We start from the raw sequence: 23593 nt of genomic DNA on the forward strand, positions 1-23593 counted from the left end.
TAGTTTACTTTGGACATTGGAGGTAAAACAAAACTGTTTTACCTTTAGACTACATAAAATTTGAAAAATTCAAATAAGTCTTATCTCCTAGAGCCATCATCCTCTTTTTGAGTATTAGGTTTCTGCACTATCCTTCCATCTTCTCAATATGTGCCTACATATATTTCTGCGCCTTGCTCTATTCACTTAACAGAATCCAGGGCTCATTCCAAAGTAACACATAACTATTGATGACTGCATCCTCACCAGGAAACGGTATTTCAGTGTGTATTTCCGTTATGACAAAGTTGATCCTCCTCCTACGGTGTATTTAAGGATCTCTCAGAGTCACGTGTTCACGTCCTTCCTCGATTTCTTTAGTTTTCCTAGGCCCCTGCGATGTGAACTGCATCTAGCCTAGTGGGACTACTCCAAAGCTGCTTTGATCATCTGGTCTGTACAGTAATCATATTCTCATAAATGACCTCGGCCAGGACACCTTTACTGGGGATTAACAGAGCTCATAAAGCCGGCTAAACCGAGCAGGCCGTTCAGTTCCATCTGGGAAGTGCTGAAGAGACTGCCGAGCAACGTCGTTCTCGCTGTGTTAGAGGAGTGTGTTCGACCTGATCCGGAACCCTCACGGGCTGCCTATCTGTGACCTGCCCTAGAGCGGCCCACGCGCGCAACCTCCCTGCTCTCTGCCCGCGACCCGATCCCAGAGACGACCAGAGGGGCGCAGCCAGCGGCCGCGAGAGGACCGGCGCCTTCTAAGTCCCCCAAACTTAGACTAGGGGGCACCTCGGCGGCCGCCGCTGTCTCCGCGTCCCGGCGACGGCGCGCGGAAGCATCCCGCGCAGGGCCGAGCACGGCGAGCAGCCAATCGCGCGCCGCCTGCACGGATTCCTCCGCCCAGGCCGCGCTGGAGCCGCAGGTGGCCCGGCCGAGCGTGTCCAGCGGCGGCCGCCGTCCCGAGATGCCTCGCGGGTGACCTCCGACCTCGCGGGCCCGCCCTCCTCGAAGGCCGCCTCCCTCCCCGGCCGGGCTGAGCTTGCGCAGCCCCCGCGGGGCAGGTGCGGAACCCCGCGGACGGCCGGGTTGCGGCGGCGGAGTGCGGCTGCTCCTCCACGCCCCAGGGCCCCGAGCGGGCCGGGCCGGCCTCCCCTCGCCGCTCCTCCTCGCCCGAGGCGCCCGGCCGGGTGACCGAGGCCGTGCCGGAGAGGTGCGTCTCGGGTGAGTGGGCCGCGGGCGGGGAAGCGGCGGCGGCGCGCTCGGGGCGGGGCGCGCCGGGGCGGGGCGGGGCCGGCGGCGGGGCCCGGTTTCCTCCCTCAGCGCCATTTTGTGGCTGCTAGACCCGCAAATAAAGGCTAGCGCCGGGGCTGCGGCGGGAGGAGCGCGGGGGCCCGGCGGCGGCGCGGCCTTGGCCTGAGTGACTGGCGGCGCCCGCGCAGCCTCGGGCTGGAAAGGTAGGTGCGGCGGGCAAGGCCGCGAGGGCCTGCGGGGCCGGGAATCGAGGCGCGGCACCCGGAGAAACGCACGCCGGGCCCGAAGGGCGACCGGGCCTGGGGCCGCGCACGCTTCCCGTTAGTCAAAACGGCTTGCTGCCTGCAAGGGACCCTTCTCCCGCCTCAGGGCCATTTTACTTCCGTTCCTGGCGGCCGGGGAGCAGGCGGGCGTTCCCGCGGCCGGGGAGGCGGGGAGGCCGGAGGCCGCCCTCTCGGGGCTGACTGGCCACGCCGGTCCTTTCCCCGCCTCTGCGGCCCCCTCCCACTTCCAGGGCTACCTCCCGGGGACGCAGAGGTACCGACGAGTTCTGCAAGGCACAAACGGTTTTTTTGTTTTGTTTTTTAAACCAATTTCACGTCATTCAGTAGCTTGTCATTACAGCCACGTTCTCTTGTGGACTTCCATTTTCAAATAAGTGCATGCATTGTGAGAATAGGGTTTTTGGTTTTATTTGTTTTTTCACAGCTTTGTGAAATTTTTCGTGAACTTCTAGTCTAGGTTTGGGTCTGTGTGAAGCTGATTTAACCATATTTAAAATTGTTTTTAGTGAAACAGTGAATGCATAATGGAAAAAAGGCCTTAGTTTTTGTGCTTGTATACATGCTTTCCTGGGGGGAGGGCAGCCAGAGATGGACCGCTAGGCCTTGTGCAAGCTAGGGCAGCATTCTGCCATTGAGCAGCCCTCCGTTCTTGGTTTGATAATGAGGAGGCCAGCTAATTTGACCCCAAAGGACCAAGATACTCTGAACTGGTGAGCATGTTACAGTTTTATTTGGTTGTAAGTTTTACATATACTCTTTTCATCGTTTTTTCTCTAACCTAACTTTCTCCGTTTAGTTAATCTGTTTTGAAAGACAAGTGGAAGTCACAGATCTATTGCTACAAATTATTTTTTTTTCCCCTTTAGCTTATTTTTTTGAGCATTGGGGCTGGAGAGGTGGCTGAGCAGTTAAGAGCACTTTTTGCTCCTTCAAGGGATATGCGTTCGCATCACCCAAGATGATGGCTTTGGCTTCAGGCGGACCTCAACTCTAGTTTCCATGGGATTCTCACTCTTGTCTCTGACCTCTGTGGGTGGAACCAGGAATGCACGTGGTGCATATACATAACATGCAGAACATTCATACACGTAAAAAAATCTTTTTAAAATGACAGTTTTGTTTTAGACTGAGCATCAAGTTTTCTCAACGGAAACATGTAGATGTTTTGAGGTGGCTAGGTTTTGTTCATTCAAGCTAGGTGGTTTCTGATGCGGTTGAAGTTGGGTTTTAAGGATTTGGGCAGTGGCGTTTCCAGGAGTGCTTTATTCACTCTTCAGCAGTGAGTGGGCTTGCACACCATTAAACGGGTTTGTAATAGCCTTTTGGTGTGTAGACAGAGCATTACCGCTTTCCAGGCCCCTCCTGTCTTTATGTATATAATGTAGACTCCTTGAAAATATTGTTAACCATCTTGATTTATGCTGTATAATATAGTTGTATTACTTGTATCATGCTCTTTAGAAGTTTTGTTTTAGTGGCCCTTAGCAAAGCAAGATATAAGGTTAGGTAGCATTCTTAATCTTTAACTAGCTCCCGCTTTCTCTAACTACTTCCTATTTCTTGTCGTTGACTACATTTGGGTAAATTTGGTTCCCTTATCGTATATGCTGTTGGACACAGTGTTAGGCTCTTCCCTCAGACTGTGGTTCATTCTCAGTGTTCTCTGCCTTACAAGTTGGTGGAGTTTGTTAATGTTTGCTAAATTTTTTTTCCATCCTGAGTGTGTTTAAACATTCCTTGTTTGTGTAGTGTTTTTATGGTGCCAACAACAGATCTGCAGCACTTTGTGCACCAAGCAACACTGGTATTCTCTTTTGCTGAAGTGAATACTAAAGCCCAGTTCAAACATGTAACTGATTGAAACAGTGGTCTGATTTTTTTTTTTTTAAGATTTATTTTTACATAACAGGTGTTCTGTCTGCATGTATGACAGAAGAAGACATCAGATCCCATTGTAGATGGTCATGAGCCACCATGTGGGTGCTGGGAATTGAACTTGGGACCTCGAGAAGAGCAGCCAGTGCTCTTAACCTCTTAGCCATCTCTCTGTCTACCCATGGTCTGATTTCTAACTAGTCCCCTTTCTCCTGCAGTGCAGAGATCCAACACTGTCAGATGATAGGTTTCTTATGTCCATTGTGACTTATTTCATTACTTCTTGCATAAGTTACATTGGCCTTTCTCCAGGGTGCTGAGTTTTCTAACTTAGGATCATAGTGTTAGATCTGGAATGATAGGCACCTAATCAACTAAAACTGAATCCACAACCTAAGCTGGGCATCAAGAGTAGATGACATTCTAAATTGAGATATATTATCTCTGAACTGTGTACACAAATAACTTAAATTTTAAAATACACTTATTTTATCTATATGGGTGGTTTTGCCTGCGTATGTCTGTATACTCTGTCTGTAATTCCCTTGGAGGTTCAGAAGAGGGTGGCAGATCCCCTAGAACTGGTATTGCAGTAGTTATGAGCTATAATATGGGTGTTGGGAATTGAACCCAGGTTCTCTGAAAGAGCAGTTCGTACTCTTAACTTCTGAGCCATCTCTCCAGCTGTTTTTTCCCCTTATGTAATTTTAGAACTAGTCATCTTTAAATATGTTAGAAAGTTGCCAGGTTGGTCGTGTTTAAATTTTTGTTCTGAATATTTTGTTGTTTTTAAGATCATGTGTCTCTATGTAACCCTGGTTGGCCTACAGCTTCCTTGCTGTGTCGAACTTGAAAACTCTCCAGCCACTGCCTGCAGAGTGCTGTAGTGAAGTATATGTGCTGCACCATCCTAGGCATGTTTTCTTGTTGTGTTTTTAGTTGTTTTTTTGACGTGGGATCTTACCGTAGCCCTGGCTGGCCTAGAACTCAGTAAGTCCCAGTTACTCAGAATGCAAAAGTGTATTTATATTTTTTTCTTTCTCCCATTTGCAGTTCTGCGGTTCAAACCCTGGGCCCTGCAATAGATTTATGCTAGTAATTTATGATATGCTCATTTAGAGTGTTTTCCTAAAATAGTGCTTTCTTTTGTACAGCAGACCTAATTTGAGAACCAAGGGTTCAGTGGTATGACTAGAATATCTAATGCATATGGGAGTATATTTAAAATTGATACTGGAAGATCTTTACTTTTGAGAAGTCAAATATTCATTAAGAAATTAAGTATCTTTTAAGAATCAATTTAACAGAATTTTCAGTCAAAATTTTAGTAGTTTAGAATTTTATGATAGTGTCTCTATGTAGCTTTGGTTGCCTGGAACTCTGAATGCAGGCTGTCCTCAAAGTCAGATTACTCTGGAGCTGGGATTGTGAGTCACACCTTGTGTGGATGCTGGGAACTGAATTTAGGTCTTTGAGAGCAGTTAACTGCTGAGCTGTCCCTTCAACCCAAGAACTCATGTCTTAATTGTATGTAAGTTATTACGCCAGAACAATTCAGATTTTAAAAATGTACTGACCCTCAAACTGACTCCAAAAATCTTCAAATGAAGATTTATATTTCTTAGGTGAGCTGCCTTATTCTGTATATTTGTTTTCCAACTTGTTATTTAAGGTGCATTTGTGGCTTAGTTAATTCATTCTAAAAGACAGTAACATGTAGTGGTTCTATTGAGTTTCTGTGTTTTGCAGCAGTTAAGTGAATTTTGTATAAATGTATCTAAAGAAGCTAACTTTGAAACAGATTACTTTGACACACAATTACATGGTTTATTATCATTAAGGTATATACTTTATATTTAATGTCATTAGAGAGTACTGAATCCATGATGGATTCTGCTTCACTGTCAACAGTGCTGTAGAACCAGGAAACTGGTAACTGGTGCTGCCCTCTGTATCCCTTCAGCAACATGGCTAGCTTACCTTCAGAAGCCTACTGTCAACATTTTTAAAGGGAACTTTAAAAAATTTACATAACCATGATAATGAAAGATGTTAACAGAGAGGAAATGTGGTGATAGTTAGAGAGGGTACTCGTGTCTTCCTTCTCTTTTTGTCAAGCTGCCTTGGGCTAACACTTAACTAAAATGTGTCCTGGGTTGAATCCATTTCACTGCAACAGTGAATGAATAACTATCTTACGTTAACATTGGCTAATAACTGCTTTGAAAAAAACATTTTTGATTTAATTTTGAGGGGAGGAATCTTTAATTGAAAGAAAACTAAAAATCTTTTCCCAACACTTTTTTTTTTAGGGTGCAAGATGACCAACGAAGAACCTCTTCCTAAAAAGGTATGTTTCAGCAGCTTCAATATTTGGTGGGTTTTCGAGACAGGGTTTCTCTGTATGCTAGGCTGTCCTTGAACTACTTCATCTTTTTAAAATTTAAGAATTCTATGTCCTTATTTTTCAATTATTTTTCCTTGTCTTTGCATCAGGGGCTGCAAAGTATGAGATGTGTGTCTGAGTCTGCTCAATTTAGAATTAATGCTCACAACTTCTAGAAGATGTTACAGTATTCTTATGAACTTCAGTTCTTAAACTGTATCATATGAATATTTTATGTACACAGACAATTTCTAAACATTTCACTGTGTGTGTTTGTGTTCCTATTTTCTCTCCTATTGTTAACTTCCCAGGGTTGTAACTTAACTCTATCCACTCGTGTATTTTTCAAGGCTACAGCTAGTTTTTTATAGTTCGTTTTCCTCCTTTGTTTTCTAACTTGATTTTCTGGTTCTGTAGTCCTACATGGAGTTTAGCTATTATTACATTCATATGATAGATACATAGATTAGTACATACGTGCTGAGGTTTTGTTTAAAAGAATGATATACTTTTTGGAAGAATTTGTGATTCAGTTAAAAGAACATTAAATATTTAATGATCGATTTAATGTTGTCATAAAGGTTTTTTTCAGTGCTCCCTCTCGCTCTTAAACTTAACACAGAGACCTTATAAGCTTCAAGCAGATACCCATCTATTTTAACTTGACTATGCTAGCCTGACCTACTTCCCAGCCATGTAGCCTGTTATGTGTCCTCTAGTCTCCCTCTGTCTCTGCTCCATCTTTGTCCCCATGGTGATTTCTCCATGGTGACCTCCTCCTTGTGGTATGGTAACCTTCCTCTTCTCTTTCTTTTCTCCCCTCTCCCTTTTCTTTTCCTTTCCTTCTCCCCCTCTCCCTCTTCCCCTGGGAGCCCAGACTAGGAACAGAAGTCCCGCCTACTGTCTCTTCTGCCCAGTCATAGGCTCTTCAGCTGCTTTATTAATCAGTCAGAGATAATTGGTAGTCATTTTGCAGATTGAGACAGGAGATTCCTCAATAGCAGTGGCAATACCAGCATCTGTTAGCTCACTGCCAGTTCTCTGGTTAATACTTAGAAACTTTAAAAAAAAAAAGTGCTCCTAGGGATCATAGTAGTAGGCTTCATGCATACTGTGCAGGAACTCCTCTATTGTTCTAGGCTCCTTCTACCAATAGTTTTTTAATAATGGAAATTAATAAAGCCGTAGGATTTTTTTTGTTTTTTAAATAGGGGAAAGGCATTTCTAAATGTATGAAACTATCAGTTTATATTCTAATTTTAAACTGCTGGAAAGTTATAAATTGGTAAGTTTTTAAAGATAGTCAGAGATGTTGAACCTCATCAGTATAGACATCTGGATTAACTAAAACCGGAGAACTGGTACACTCCCAGTTTTTCAAACATTCTCTGTGTGTGAGACTGCAGTTCTATCACGAGTGTGGCTTTGCTTTGTTTCATACATCAGTATTGTTTTTACTTACTGCTGAAGAATGTTGTATAGTATGGCTGTATTGTAGTTGTTTTTGTTTTATATTCATTATTTATTTGCTTTTGTTTTTTTGAGACAGGGGTGTCTGTGTACCCTTGACTGTCCTATAATTTGCTCTGTGGACAGGCTGGCCTTGAATTTATAAAGATCCCACCTGCCACTGCCTCCCAAGTGCTGGGATTAAAGGCCTGTACCACTACAACCCAGCTTTTATCACAGTTTTACAAATATTTAACTGTTAAAGGACCCTTGAATGATCCCAGTTTTGGATTGTCACAAATGAAGCTTGCTTGTGAAGGTTGACTTTGGGAGGGGGGCTGTATGCTCAAGAATGCTACTACTACTGGGTCATGTGGCACATGCAATTTTAATCATCTTGATTTGGCGCTTTCATTTTTAGTAGGGATTTTTTTGGTTTAGTTTTTAAATTTTTGTATATCTGTATCTTATGGGGATGCCTGGGGTTGGAAAAATGATGTTGGGTCCTCTAGAGCTGAAGTAGCAACAGACAGTTGTGCACTCTATAGTTTAAAAGGAGCAGTTGCTCCTGTGGAAACAGCTTCATACTTTGGAAGAGTACTCAGTCCATTTTTAATTTTCCTTGTAGGTCCGTCTGAGTGAAACAGACTTCAAAGTTATGGCACGGGATGAGTTAATTCTAAGGTAAAATGTCTTTCTTCAAAATTCTATTTACAACATACTGTAACTACTGTAACACCTTTATGCCATCTGTGGTTTGTGTTTACTTGTTTTGTGGAGTTTCCTTGTTGCTGTATATTTGAGACAGGGTCTTCTGTGGAAGTTAAGAACTATGATATTAGCTTAGGTGATTTCTAGATTGACACAGAAACCAGATCCAGTTTTTTTTTTTTTTGTAGAGCTAAAGTAGATTAAGTACAGATGCTTGTGTAATTAATATATAGCTTGCTAGAAGATGTGTCCAGTTTAATAAATCAGCAGGCACAGGGCAAGCAGACAGCTTGGTGGATAAAGGCCCTTTCTGTGCAAGAAGCCTGGCTCTAGCTTGAGCTCAATTCCTAGAACTCATAGAAAGCTGGAAGGAAAAAAGTTAACTAAAAACTATAGGCGTGAATGTTGTTTATATATTCAGGTTGTCCTCAAATTGTAGATCTGTGCGTCCTCAATACTCTTATTTTGATGGGATTTTTTTTTCTTTTGCCATGTAACATTTAGAAGTTAAAAATCAGAGGATGATTTCTCACCTCCTACCCCTTAGTTTTTTTCAAGTCAGCATTTCTCTGTGTAGCCCTGGTTGTTGTGGAACTCACTCTTATAGACCAGGCTGGCCTTGAACTCACAGAGATCAGCCTGCCTCTGCTTCCCAAGTGCTGACCCTGGGATTAAAGGTGAGCACCACCGCTGCCTGGTTTGGTTTCCTTTTTTTTTTTTTTTTTTTTAGGCTTATTATTTTATGTCTACATGAGTGTTCTATCTGCATGTGTACCTGCATACCACTAGAGAGCACCAGATTCCAGTATAGATGGTTGTGGGCCATGTGGTTGCTGGGAATTGAACTCAGGAACTCTGGAAGAGCTGACAGTCCTCTTAACTGCTGAGCCATCCTTTTTGTTCTGTTTTGTTTTAATATGAGTCTTGTTAAGTTATCAAGCTGGCCTGGAACATGCCATCTTCCTCCAGCCTTCCTAGTAACTAACTAGGATTATAGGCAGGTCACTACCATGCTGAACTTCTATTCTTTTACCTTGGTATAACTTCTTTTACCTGTCCTCTCTGAACTGAGAAGAAACAGTGAGGGTAATGAATTATATTGCTGGTAAATTCTGTTTTTGATTATCTCAAAGTTAAAAATAATCCAGCACCGTTCTTGGTGTTAGGGTTGTGGATATGATTTTCTAGGTATTGAGTAAAATTTCAATGTAGCCACTAATACGAATTTGTTTTTTACTAGATGGAAACAGTATGAAGCATATGTTCAAGCTCTGGAGGGGAAGTACACAGATCTAAATTGTAAGTTTGATCTTCCTAAATTAAGATTGAATAGTTGTCTTTTGAAAACTTGTTACAGAGTAAATTTGTTTTGTTGAAGCAGATGCAGAGGTTGTTGATGTTGTTCAAGCATTTTATTGTAAGAGCTGTTTCCAGACACAGCTGGAAAATGTAATGAATGATGTTTGAGAGGTGATTTTTGTTTTGTTTTCTGACAGACCCCAAACACCAAGGGAGACAAATAATGTTTTCAAAATTTAAGTACAACTAGGATAACTACTTGGAACTTTTGACACATACCTAACTGTCTTCAACCTAGGGATTTTAATTACCTTTAGCATAGAAGGGACAATGAATAGAAGCAAGCAATGATAAAGTTTTGAGAACCTAAATGAGGCTAGGATATAGCTCTTTGTGTACAGATTTTTCAAAATTTCTGCCAAAATTTTAATTGCATGGCTATATTATTACTTTTATAGGTATGACTTATAAAAGGTTATGGTGCTGTTCGTTCATGTAGTCAGTGGCTTTTGTTTTGTGTTGCCTTTTGAGACAGGGTCTTGTTATGTAGCAGAAGCTGGCCTGGAGCTTAAGATCTCCCTACCACAGCTTCTTGAATGCTGTGGGGTAGACTGGTTACGGCCAGGTCAGGCCAACTGATGTCATTGTTATATTGAGTAGATTAGAATGTATTGTTGGGATTTTTGTAAATACTAACTGTACTATAAGTGAGTGTAGATAGCATGGCTTCCTATGTTTAGGTGGACTGATGAAAGAAATAGCTCAGTGTGATAGTAAGACATCATTGTCTCCTAGGGGGTACTCATGATCAAGAACAAATACCATTGTTCCAAAAACAGTATGAAAACTTAAAGGGAATGAATTTTTTGTTTTTTTTTTTTATTCTCGGCAAAACTTTCTTTTGGTTAGTTCAGTTTGCTTTTGAAATGGGATTTGTAATGTTTTGTATTTCTTTCCTTTAACTAGCAAACGATGTGACAGGCTTAAGGGAATCTGAAGAAAAACTAAAGCAGCAACAGCAGGAGTCTGCACGCAGGGAAAACATTCTTGTCATGCGACTAGCAACCAAGGAACAAGAGATGCAAGAGTGTACTGTAAGTATCTCAACATTGTAATCTCTAGTTGAGAAATCCACACCACTGCAGGTTATTTCTAAATAGTGGTGATAGCAAATATAAGTACATATTTTGTAAAGGGTAGGATGGAAAGTGAGTGGGAGTGGGGCTTCTTATGTCACAGAAGGGTCCTAGATGCTTGTTTTCATTTTTATTCCTAATTTTGACATAATTTGTGTATTTTTTGCCACCTACATCTGGATCTCCAACTGCTATGTGCAGTGGCGCTTTGAATTACCATGCCTGGTTGAAGACTTTGTGGGTGGTGGTTCACCGTCACCTTTTTTTGTTTTGTTTTGTTTCTTTTTTTTTTTAACCTTTGTCATATTTTTAATATTTATTTTCATTTTATGTATGTGAGCATTTGGCCTACATCTGTGTGCACTACATGTATACCTTGGTGCCTGTGAAAGCCAGAGTGGGCATCAGATCCCCTGAAAGTGGAGTTACCATGTAAGTTCCAGAAACTGAACGAGGTCCTTTGCAAGAGCAGCTAGTACTTTAAGTGCTGAGCTGCCTCTCCAGCTGTGGTCATATTGTTTATGCCTTGTTCTTTTAGTTACAAGTCAGAAGTGAGGCTTTGCAGGCAGCACTGGAAACAAAACACAAGGAAAGGGCCCTTGTGTTGGAGTTTTGGGTAAGGCTTATGGGCTTAGGTTTTATCCTAGGTATAAGTAACAACTGGAGAATTTTTTTGACTTTTAAATTTTTTTATTTATCTGTTTATTTTTCTGTGACAGTGTGTCACTATGTAACTATGGCTAGCCTGGAACTCCCTATGTAGATCAGGCTGGGCATGAACTCACAGAGATCCACTGCCTTTCCAGTGCTGGGATTAAAGGTGTACACCACCCTGCCCAGCTACCAGTGGAGAATTTTACACCAAGAGATTTAGAGGGTTGATTAATTGGTATTTTGGGTAGATGGCTGACTTGAGTATGGAAAGGAAATTTCTTTTTTTCACCCTTCTTTGTGTGTGCTTAATACTTGGCCCCGCCCTAAAATCTGTAGTGCCTGAGGGTGACTTCTGATCTTCCTGTCTCTACTGTCTGACTACATCAACATACCGTGTTTGTGTGACATTGTGCATGCTAGGCACACATTCTACTAAGCGACATCCACAGCCCCTAGGAGATAAATGTGAAACTGGGACTTAGAATAAGAAAGCCAGCCAAGGCAGGGAAGCAGGGTATTTAAGTTGTATAATAAAGTCACTGGTAGCTGGGAAGGATATGATACGATAGTATTTAGGCACAATCAGTAGGGCTTGATGAATTAGATTTTGTTGGGGAAGGTATTTAAGAATAAAGCATAAGTGGGTCTCAAGTTTATATTATCTGACTGACTGAAAGATCAAATATAGAAAGAGCAGAGTATTGTGTTAGGAAAACAGGAACTGCAAAACTCCTCTGCTCACCCCACTACCAACCCCAGGTAAGGACTAATTAGTAGTTTCAGAAGCAGGCAAGAGTGTTGGTTCAGCTGTTAAGAGCATTTGTTGCTCTTGAAGACAAGTGGGTTCAGTTGTCAGTCGTCAAGTTGTTTATAAACTGTAACTCCACTCCCAAGGGAGCCAAATGCCTTTTCTGACCTCTCCAAGCACTAGGTACACATGGGGTGCACATATATACATGTAGGCAAAACACTCATAGAATAAAATGAACAGATCTTTTTGGGTTGTTTGGTTTTTTAAGACAGGGTTTCTCTGTGTAGTACTAGCTGTTCTGGAAATCACTCTGTAGACCAGGCTGGTCTCAAACTCAGATCTGCCTGCCTTTTCCTCCCAAGTACTGGGATTAAAGGCATGTGCCACTGCACCCGACCTAATGAATCTTTAAAAGTAGTTGCCCATACACTTATGGGCAAAAGTTAGTTTTAGTGAAAATAGGAATTGTGATTTGTTAGTTTAGCGGTTAAAAAGACAGTAGACTGTAGTGGAACCTGTTGCTGCTAGGGGCAGGAATGTAGTAATTTAAGCAGGTGATTATCATTTCAAATAGTAATAAAAGGCTAAGAGAATGTCTGTAACGTTTGGTATCTGAGTTTAACCCCCCAGAACCATGTAAAGTATTGCATTCGGGGAGGCGTATTTATAATTGTAGCTCTAAGGAGGTAAAGCCAGTGGAGCAAGGCAGATCCTTGGGGCTTCCTGGCCATAATCAACAGGTGACAAGCCAGTAATACTTTTTCTCCAAAACAACATGGATATTGGCTGAGGAGGAAAAATAGAAGTTTTACACCTAGGCTAACAGTCAAGGTTGTTCTGGCCTGCACAGAAACACATGATCACGTTAGTAAAATTTTACTCTGTGTGGAAGTCAAGACAACTTACAGCAATTAGTCTCTCCTCTACTGTGTGGATCTTGGGAATTGATCTCAGGTCAACAGACTTGACAGCAAGTACCTTCATCCCCTGAGCCATCTTGCTGGCCCTTACTACTTTATTTTATTATATTTTTTTTATTTTGTATGGGTATTCCATGACACGTGTGGAAGTCAGTGGACAACTTGTGGGAGTTGATTCTCTTTCCAAATCCTGGGACTTAACTCAGGTTATCAGGCTTGACAATGGGCACCTTTAGCTGCTTAGCCGTCTTGCCAGCCCTGAAACTGTCTTTCCTTTCCTGGTGTTCTCTTCCCTAGCAAGGGGAATTTATTCTAGTCTAACTTGCCTCCTTTTTGTGACCAAAAGTGTATGTGTGCATATATGATGGCAAAATACTGTATAAATTATAAATAAATCTTTAAAAAAATTTAGAAGTGGAAATTGTATTAAATTCTAATCTTGTGTCTGAGAGTTTTACATGGAATAGTTGGCTTAGATAAAAAGTAAGCAAAGAGTCACTAGTCTTTCTATAAACTTGGTGTCTTTTTAGCATTTTCAGTGTCATTAAAATAAATAGTGTTGCTTGCTTTTGGTTTAATTTTGTTTTGAGACTAGGTCTCACTATATAATTCTTGTTGGGCCAGAATTTACTGTGTAGATCAGACTGTCTGCCTCTCAAATATGGGGATTAAAGGCATGTACCACCATGCTCAGCTTGTTTTAGTTGGTTTTTTGGTTTTGGTTTAAGGTATTATTTTTACTAATGCATGTACCTGTGTGGGTTTCTGCTGGAGGGTGCCAGAGGTATCGCCCCACTCCTCTTAACTCCAGGAGTCATAAGCAGTTTTGAGCTGCCCAGTATGGGTGCCAATAGCTAGAACTCTTTCATCCTCTGCCTCTGTAAGAGCAGGTTGTGTTCTTAGCTGTTGAGCATGATGCAGTCCTGTATTGGTTTGCTTTTTTCAGACAGGGTTTCTGGGTAGCCTTGGCTATCCTGAAACTCACTCTGTAGACCAGGCTGGCCTCAAACTCAGATACACCTGCCTGTGCCTCCCAAGTTCTGGGATTTAAAGGTATGTGCCACCACTGCCCAGTTTATACAGCCCTTGTTTTGTTTTGTTTAATACTGTTTTGATTGCAAGTGAGATGTTTTTTAATTTCTTTTTTATTATCATTATATATATTCCTCCCCCACCCCCTCACTCCCAGACCAAAACCTAGGGTCTTGTGCATTCAAGGCAAATGATGGACTGTTAGACTATGTTCCCCAGCTTTTGGTAACTTTGTTTACCAGGCCAGCCTTGACCTCAGAATCCTCTGCCTCTACTTCCTAAATGCTAGAATTACAGGCATGTGCCATTATGCTCAGTTTTGTTTCCGTTGTTTTTTAGGTTTGGTTTGGTTTTTGGTTTTTCCAGACGACAAGGTTTCTCTGTAGCCTTGGATGTCCTGGGCTGGCTTTGTAGATAGACCAGGCTGGTCTCAAACTCACAGAGAACCACCTGCCTCAACCTCCCAAGTGCTGTGATTATACGCGTACACTACCACACCTGGCTCAAGCTCAGTTTTAATTGGTACTTTTTCTAGGATTTTTGTTGTTGTGTATTTGTGTGATCCACTGTGTTGTCTGTTACAAAATTACACCCTTAATCTTTGATATCAAAGGGGTTACAGACCTAACAAATAGGCTGACCTACTGTCAAGTTAATTAAAAGGATATTTCCCATCTTCTTAATTTCTTTTGATTTGGTAGTAATTGTTTATTTTGCTTTACACAGACTCAAATCCAGTACCTCAAGCAAGTCCAGCAGCCGAGCGTTGCCCAACTGAGATCAACAATGGTAGACCCAGCCATCAACTTGTTTTTCCTAAAAATGAAAGGGGAACTGGAACAGACTAAAGACAAACTGGAACAAGCCCAAAATGAACTGAGTGCCTGGAAGTTTACGCCTGATAGGTAAACAAATCATACTCCCCAGTCAAGACTTCCCTGACAGTCCCACCTCGAGAAAGCTGTGGTGGGACAGCCAAGTACTCGTTTCCACACCAAGACTCAGACTTTTTTGAGCCAAAAAAGCCACATTCTTATACTGTCCAGCTTGTAATGGTTAATGTAAAACTTACCAGATGAACCTTGTGTTTCAGCTTCTTTCTCTTCCCCTTCCCCTTGCTTCAGAGGCCTGATGCCATCGGACTATTCCGAAGAAGAGGCCACCTCCGAAAAATTCCCCTTCTAGGACATGTAGACACTTGAGAAATGTTTCTGTTTGAAGAAAATAGAGGGAAAAACAGAAGTTTTAAGTCTGTGGCACACTGTGTCTTCAGACAGTTTGGAGGATTGAAAACCTAGAGGTTTTAAACCATGAATTGAACATGTAAAATTCCAGTAAAATGTAAAAATGGAATATGCATCGCTCTTAACCTTGAGCATAGTGACTTAGAGACACTGCACATCAGTTATGCCAATAAGACTGTGGACTTCATGATTGTTGAACTACTGGGTCAAAACTCAAATGAGGTGACTTTTGCTTTTAAAGGGTTTACGTACTAAAAAACAGCTTCTCATAGCTGTGAGAAAATCAAGTCATAGCTACCAGTACAAGTAGTGCATATATATTGATCCATTTAGCTCAGAGCTCTATGTTATATAATGGAGCCTTAAATTTATGTGTTTTTCTAAATCAATGATTTGTTCTTTGAATGGTTGCGGAAACTGTAGATAACCTCAACTGAGGACTGTACAAACATGAAGGTGTGGTCTCACACTTCAGGTTTAAACTGTTTGAAGAATTCATTTTACAAACTAGATTGTATATGGTATTGGCTGTGATGAGACTCCCGTTATTCAGTAAACCCTCATCTCATTTAGCAGGCACATGTTAAACAGTATTGTCGTTGGTGTTAAATGGGGGAATGTGTTCCCTTCATTGTATTTGGGCCTTTTGTACTGAATTATTGATATTAAATTAAATGTGCCTTGAAATAGTTGGGTTTTTTTTTTTTTTTAAATTCAAGGAATACTCTGATAATTTTGTTGTACTCTTAATATTTTACTTTGGGGGCCTATTGAGAGCAGATCAACACTTTGGAAAAATTATTCTGTGCTCTTCAAAGTGAAGGAAAAGGCTGTCTCATTTAAGACTTTATTCCAGATGGTATAAAAGACAAGGAGACTTGGTATTTGGCCCTAAGATTAGAACATAATGTGGGACAGTCTCATAAGGTACCTGCCAGAAGATTGGGGAAATAATGTGTTGGAACTCTGGGCTGGCCCAAGTGAGATGTATGAATTGAAAAAGGTACAGTGATCATTTCTAGCAAACTCATTTGCTCATTTAGATAAATGAGGCATTATATTCTTCATGCTTCCATCCAATCCTGGAGGTGAATTTTTTCCGTCTATAAGTCACCAGTTTGAATTTTCGCTTGGTGATAATGGAGTCTGAGATGAGTAGAAGATAAATGTTCCAGCATGCCCCAACGTTTAAGTGCAGTTTTAACAAGGGTGACTTAAGTTCTCTCTTAATCGTTCAAACCAATTGTAAGTATCTTGTATGTTTGTGCTTTAGTGAACTGATTGTGGGCAGGGGTGGGTTGGAGGAGTTATGTCTATGACTTTTCAGGAACAAGTCTGCTTCTAAAATTGTCACTGGGGTGTGGAGGGTAAGTAACAATCTGTTTAAAAGTAGTTGGTGACTAAATTGCATCTTTTGTATTTTATGCTTTCTCAGACCATGGTAGAAATAATCCTAAGCATATTTTTAGTAGGTTAACTAGTAATTGGTAAAATGTATTACTAACATGTACTCAGATTTAGCCAGTCTTTCTCTGCTACTTGGCTACACAATAACTTTGAGGCCTGTGAGCTTGCTTTCTTGTTATTGTTAAACTTCTCTCTTAATAAGACATTACATGCTCATGTATACAATTGAAGTACTAGAGAAAGGTGGGAGATGGAACATGTCACTCGAGGACCTGACGTCGACCTGCCCCATTCTGCTCTGCAGGACCAGTAACTGCTGTTAAATATCTTGGGTATCATCAAGATAATTTGTGCATATGCAATGATTTTATGTATATTTGTTTTAAAGAAATGTAATCATATTAGACATACATATGCTTCAAAGCTTTATTTTTCCTCCTTTTTTATCTTTTGGGTATTTTTTTTAGCATATCTAGATTTTTATTAGTCTTATTTTAACAACTCATAAATGGGGTTTTATTAATATAAAATTAAATCATGCCAGAATGACTCAAGTACTAAAAATACATTATTAATTTGAAAATAAGTAGTGTTTAATTGATAATCAATTAGAATGATTCAGATATCTTTTGTGTATGTATGGTATTTCCCCCCTTTGCTTTAGTTCTAATTTTGAGGGATAAAGTTTTTTTATCTGGGTGTGGTTCATGCCTTTGTTCCCAGTAGTGGTGAGGCTGATGCAGTAGGGTGGGGAATTCAAGGAGTACATTCATAGAGTCTGTCTCAAAAAGTAAGCAAAACAACTCATGAAAAATGGGCTGTGATTCCCTCCGTAATACAGTCTGCTTTAAAATATTTCATTTGACAACAAATTCGTTTTAGAGTGTTTAGAAATATACTGGTAATTTTTTTATTGCACTTAATCATTTAGGCAATTGTACATGCAACTCTACAAAGTAACCTGGCTTCCTTCCCTTGATAATTGAAGTACTATACGATGTCCCTTTTTTGTAAGTCCTTAAGTATTTTCTGCCACTTTGTGGTTACTTGGTTTTAGGAATCATCTCAACACTTAGGCAAAGGCAGGCAGATCTCTGGGAGTTCAAGGCCAACCAGGGTTTCACATTGAGACTCCTTTCTCTATTTGTCCGTCTATCTTATCTATTTATTTAGCACACCAGAAGAGGGCACCAGATCTCAGTATAGATGATTGTGAGCCACCGTGTAGTTGCTGGGAATTGAACTCAGGAAGAATAGCCAGTTTTCCTAACCTCTGAGACATCCCTGCAGCCCCCACATTGAGACTCAGGAAGGAGGGAGGGAAGGAAAGAAGGAAGGATCAAGGTAGAGAGTTGGCCCAGTGGTTAAGAGCACTGGCTGCTCTTTCAGAGGACTTAGGTTCAGTTTCCAGCACCTACATTGCAGCTTACAGCCATGTAAAACTCCAGTATAGGTGGTCTAGCATGCGTCCCTCTGGCACCAGGTCTGCATGTGTTGCCTAGACTTACATACAGGCATAATACCCATGCACATGAGACGAGGACGAAAATATTTTTAAAATACAAAGGTGTTTGCTTTTTTAGTTTGTATGTTTATATTATTTGTCTACGTCTGTGTATAATGTGCATGTGAAGGCCAGAAGAGAGTGTCAGATCCCTTGGAATTGGAGTTATAAAAGGCTGGGAGCCATTGTATGTGTGATGGGAATCAAACCTAGGTCCTCTGGAAAAGCAGCCCAACTGTTGAGCTAACTTTCCAGCCCGTTTAATATAAATGAGTGATCGCTGCTATCCATTTTAAAATATTTACTTGTAATTAAGTTTTTCTACATATTTTGTGGTGCCAAGGATTGAACCTAGGGCCTTGATCATGCTAGATAAGCCCTTTACAGCAGTGCTGTATTTGGTGGAAAGTACAAAGGATTGAACAACCACCCCCATCCCCCCCATAGCCTTACTTGCTAAACTCAGAACATTCCCAGCTTCTTTACCATTTTATGTGTGAAGTTTATGTTTGTGGTGATGACCACAATTTTATATAGCATAATTACTAACATAAAATTAAAGCAGTTTTGAGGTTTTTTATGTAAAAGTTTAAAGATGATTCTTGAGACAGTCTCTCTCTCTCTCCATACGTCCAGTGCTGACCAAAAAATTTAGCTTCAGTTTATGCTAGAACTGTATTAGCCTGCTAAGCATTCAGCCATGTTAGTTAAGCCAGGTTACACATTTTTAAATAAAATACTTTACTGTAAAATTTTTTATGTTTTTCTAATGGGGTCAAGTGACCAATTAATGTATTTTATACTTTCTTTGTTAATTCACAGAAAAGTAGTGTTTTCTGGTTGGAAAAATCTGATGAATACAATTACAGTTGGCCAGGCATGGTGGCACATGTCTTCAGTCCAATCTTTGGAAGGCAAAAGTGTGCAGATTATGTAAGCTTCTTGAGAACAGTCGGGTCTCATAGTTCTAAGTCAGCCAGGGATACATAATGAGAACCTGTCTCTCTTCCCCCTACCTTTCCTTTTTTTTTTTTTTTGAGGCAGGGTTTCTCTGTGGCCCTGACTGTCCTGAATCCCACTCTGTAGATCAGGCTGGCCTCAGACGCACAGATACTCTTGCCTCTGCTAGGATTTAAAGGCAAACACACCACCATGCTGGGCTGCTGGGCTAGACTCTGTCTCAAAAAAAAGAAAGTTGTTGGCATATGAGCAGTCAGATAGAATGAAGAAAGAGATCAACTGTATTTGACACTAGTGTCTACGTCTTGTTTCCTCATTAGTGTTTTGGTTTGGTTTGGTTTGGTTTGGTTTTTGGTTTTTCAAGACAGGGTTTCTCTCTGTAGTCCTGACTGTCCTGGGCTTGCTTTGTAGACCAGGCTGCCTTCTAACTCACAGAGATCTACCTGCCTCTGCCTCCAGAGTACTGGGATTAAAGGTGTGCACCACCATGCCTACCTTCCTCATTAGTTTCTAAGCACTTGTTTATTAGAGGATCAAGTCTGAGGAGTTTGATAGGAAATGGGGGTTTGGAGCTTTCACAGTAACTGTGAAAGGAATGTGTTAAACAAATGAAATTCTTACTGTGTAAGCTCAGGGCTTCTACCTTGGCTGCTCTTTTGAACAATAGTAACCCAGTTTCTTTTGTTCCGCAGATTATCTGTAAGGAAATTTTAATTATAATTTTTTTGTTGTTGTTGAACTGTATTATATAATATATCAGTTAAGGAAACTTGCAACATTACCTATAAGATAGTTCTCTGCAAAGTGGGTTCTGGTGTTTTCTAGGATCAGGTGAATTCTGTGTATATGGCAAGCGCAAGTCCCACTTGAAATAAATAGGAAAAACAGTACAGTATAAAAGTGTTCTTATCCAATGAGATCATTCTGGCTTTAACCCAATGAGAATGTTATGTTGTCCTTATGCACACCTTAAAGTTAGTATCACAATTACATACTTAAGACAAATACCTTTCAAGTTATTTCTGCTGTTAGTGTGAAGGCTAAAAGCAGTGAAATTTTATTGGATTATTACTTGCAGTTTTGATTACTCGGTCAGTTGTTGTATGAGTTGACTAGCATAGGAAGTGTATGACAGATACATCGAGGTATGTATCTGTCGAGTTGACTAGCATAGGAAGGTATGACAGATACATCGAGGTTTGGAAAGTGACTCACATCTTTGTAATGTGGGATTATGCAGTCTTAATCACATACCGAATCAAAATGCTTTTCAAGCGCATACCTGTAATCCTAGTAAAAGGATTGCAATTTCAAGGTCATCCTCTACTAAACAGAAGAAAAAAAAAAAATGACCTAGTTAAGTTAAATAAATTAATGGATTTCTGTTTGGGAAGTCTTTTAAAAAATATAATCTTATATAGAAGATAAATATTCCAAAGAACTACCTATTAAAAGGAATCCTTTATGTGTGTTTCCAACTAAGAATATATTCTCATTCTTTTATAGGTATTTTATAGGTAATAGAAGGGTGGCCCATAAAATTGTAATTGATACTACACCTATTTTATAAAGCACCTTTCTGTTTGATGAAGTATAGAACCTAAGTGCTACATTAACAGTTACATCTGAGATACATGTTAAATGGCTTATACTTCAAATGATAATTTAGGATGAAAGCATTGATACAGTAGGAACAAAAAGTAGCTATTTGGCACTTTTTGTGTAAGGTTTATTTTTGCTGCTCTGTTGGTAAAATACCGAAGTACAGAAGATGGACATGTTCCAGGAAAGAAGATGGTAATTACAGGGTGGCATCTGCTGTGACATAGTTATGTTCTGTACGTGTTACATCTACTGTATTAATTGTGAGCAGAGGCTATAGAGAGCTTTGTCTTCATTTTGTGATGATTGGCTCTTTCCTTTACAGCCAAACAGGCAAAAAGTTAATGGCGAAGTGTCGAATGCTTATCCAGGAGAACCAAGAGCTTGGAAGGCAGCTGTCCCAGGGCCGTATTGCACAGCTTGAAGCAGAGTTGGCTTTACAGAAGAAATATAGTGAGGAGCTTAAAAGCAGTCAGGATGGTAAGGGGATTGCTGTTTAAAGTTTGCTTTAACTTTGCACTGGTATTACAGGCTGCCAGGCTTGTGTCGATGTGATTCTGTGCATGTTCTTCTCAAGATGCTGGCTACCTAACTGCATGCAACACCTACCATTGACTTGTAAAACGAAGCCATTTAATGTTAGTGTTCCTCAAGGTACTAATAGCATATTGGAAAATTTTTGTGTAAGTTTTTGTTTGTAAGATAAAGGTGTTTTGCTTAATATAAAAATTGATATTCAGTGCTTCAGTATCATATAAATCTTGGAAACACTAGGCAATTTCTGTAGTCAAAAGTAACATAATTATACTTAAGTCCTCTTTAGTGAAAAGGAGATTCAGTATTTAAATTTGCTGAGACAAACCAAATGTAATTGTTACTCTGGTCCTTCTTTTTGTCCAAGTGTAGCTGCATTTTTTTTTTCTTGTTTTATGAAGTGGATGCATAGCAAGAAATGGTGCCACACTGTGCACATGTAAGCTGAGAATCAGTGGATGGTTGGCGGGAAGGAAAGTTGGTAGACAGTATTGTCATTCTTAGCTTTTATTGTGTATAAACCTGTTAAGTGGAAGAGTTATAGAGAAATTGAAAGGCTATTTTCTTAAAGCCTCTTGAGAAACTTAGTGGACTTGTGTATTTTAATAATCCCCAGGTATTTATGTGATTTGTGTTCTTCTATGTGGAACAGACCTTGGTTAGTACATATTTAATCCTTTGGAGGATTAAAGAACCAACAGTCCTGAGGGCTGTTGTATTTAACTTAAGGCACTGGCTAAGGGTGAAGAGAAAGGACCATAGGTCAACACAGATTTTACAGGTTGTTGTCAATTGCATGAGGCTGGATAGTTGGACTCAATTTTAACTTGAAAACCCATTCTTGAATGGAGATTAAAATTCCAAATTCTTGAAGTATGGTAAATTCTTTAAGTATGGTAGTCTAGTTTTAGAACAGTATTTACTTGGTAAGGATTTGTTGACTAAGCTTTGTCACTAGCATGTACTATTAAAGGGGCTGCAGAAGCAGCTCAGTGGTTATAGTCCTTGCCTTGCAAGTGTGAGGAGCTGAATTTGGATCCCACAGTGATATGAAAAGCTAGGTGTGGAACTAGATGTCTGTTACTCCCGTGCTTGGGGGTGGAAGGTGAATTTGGGGGACTTGATGGTCAGCTCTTCTAGCCAACATGGTAAGTTCCAGGTTTAGTGAGAGGTAGAAAGCTTTCGGAAACAGACACCTGATGTTGACTGATAGCCTCATGCACACACATGCACAGGTGTGTACTCATACAACACAGAAAGGTTTTAAAATATGCTAAGATATTAAAGTGGGTCTGACTCTCCTTTGCACAGAGCTGAATGACTTCATCATTCAACTTGACGAAGAAGTAGAGGGTATGCAGAGCACCATTCTAGTTCTTCAGCAACAACTGAAGGAGACACGACAGCAGTTGGCACAGTACCAGCAGCAGCAGTCTCAAGCTTCAGCCCCAAGTACCAGCAGGACTACATCTTCTGAACCTGTAGACCAGGCAGAGGCCACAAGCAAAGACTGCACTCGCCTAGCAAACGGACCAAGTAATGGCAGCTCCTCCCGCCAGAGGACGTCTGGCTCTGGATTTCACAGGGAGGGGAGCACACCTGAGGATGATTTTCCTTCTTCAGGGAATGGTAATAAGGCCTCCAACAGCTCAGAGGAGAGAACTGGCAGAGGAGGTAATAGTTATATAAACCCACTCAGTGCGGGGTATGAAAGTGTAGACTCTCCCACGGGCAGTGAAAACTCTCTCACACATCACTCAAATGACACAGACTCCAGTCATGACCCTCAAGAGGAGAAAGCAGTGAGTGGGAAAGGTAATCGAACTGTGGGTTCCCGCCATGTTCAGAATGGCTTGGACTCAAGTGTAAATGTACAGGGTTCAGTTTTGTAATATTTCTCCAGCAAATTTTTATACAGTGTCATGTACTTTGGGAGAGGATACTGTCAAAAGTTGATGCATATGCTTTTGTCACAGTTTGCCTTTCGTGGGTGTGTTTTTTCTTTGTTTGGTTCCTCTTTTCTTTTTATTGCTTCAATACCTCTGCCACTTTGAAAATCGTAACAGTTAATTACTTTGAATGTTGCTAAAAAGGACATTTTCTGTAGGGTCAAGTTATTTTTATATGAGTTAATGTGAACAGTTGTAAATGGGAATCTATAACAATGATGTCTGTATAAATCTGTGTCTATTTAGAACCGTGCTGTGTAAGGGCATTCTTCCTCATGCTGTTAAATACTTATGCACCATTCAGACTTGTTAGAGTAGATGTGGGTTTATGACTGCCAAGTTTGCCCAGTACAGTAGCTTTTATCACTAAAAAGTTGGACTTGGCGTCCTATAGTAGTTTCAGTGTTAGATAGTTTTTTTCCACCATACATCTGTGCATTCATCTTTAGAGGACTGAATGTTTAAGAAATCCGTGTGCATAGTTACTAAGTTTTTATGAACTGTTGTGTCCTGTTAGTACATACTGCCCTGTGACTCCAGTATATCTCACCTGTACTGACCAAACCTAAATAAAAACTTTTATTACGACTCCTCTGCTTGTTTTTTTCCTTTTGTTTTCAGTGTTTGTTTGCAGTTGCCATTTGTTTTCCCTAA

At 40.6% G+C, this 23593-nt stretch overlaps 1 protein-coding gene across 3 annotated transcripts; it reads left to right on the forward strand.

Annotated features, from left to right (window-relative positions):
* The first annotated feature begins 992 nt into the window (after positions 1-992).
* Positions 993-23527, forward strand: Wtap (WT1 associated protein). Of its 3 annotated transcripts, XM_055616015.1 has the most exons (9): positions 993-1201; positions 1332-1445; positions 5714-5751; positions 7865-7920; positions 9188-9246; positions 10213-10340; positions 14466-14644; positions 20782-20936; positions 22302-23527. In XM_055616015.1, the coding sequence occupies exons 3-9, from the start codon at positions 5722-5724 to the stop codon at positions 22880-22882; spliced, it is 1188 nt and encodes a 395-aa protein (XP_055471990.1). In that variant the 5' UTR covers positions 993-1201; positions 1332-1445; positions 5714-5721; the 3' UTR covers positions 22883-23527. The 3 variants fall into 3 exon arrangements, with proteins under 3 accessions (XP_055471990.1, XP_055471991.1, XP_055471992.1); XM_055616016.1 differs by lacking the exon at positions 1332-1445 and having other exon boundaries at positions 993-1212; XM_055616017.1 differs by lacking the exon at positions 1332-1445.
* The last annotated feature ends 66 nt before the right edge of the window (positions 23528-23593 follow it).

The sequence above is a fragment of the Psammomys obesus genome, unplaced genomic scaffold (genome assembly GCF_907164565.1).
Source record: "Psammomys obesus unplaced genomic scaffold, mPsaObe1.curated_primary_1811, whole genome shotgun sequence".
NCBI classification, from domain to species: domain Eukaryota; kingdom Metazoa; phylum Chordata; class Mammalia; order Rodentia; family Muridae; genus Psammomys; species Psammomys obesus.

Bases quoted from the DNA above. Each gene is read 5' to 3' on its own strand.
- Wtap (XM_055616016.1), top strand. From the start codon at position 5,722: ATGACCAACGAAGAACCTCTTCCTAAAAAG. The intron at 10,341-14,465 runs GTAAGTATCTCA...TGCTTTACACAG, and splicing joins AAGAGATGCAAGAGTGTACT to ACTCAAATCCAGTACCTCAA. The intron at 20,937-22,301 runs GTAAGGGGATTG...TCCTTTGCACAG, and splicing joins GCTTAAAAGCAGTCAGGATG to AGCTGAATGACTTCATCATT.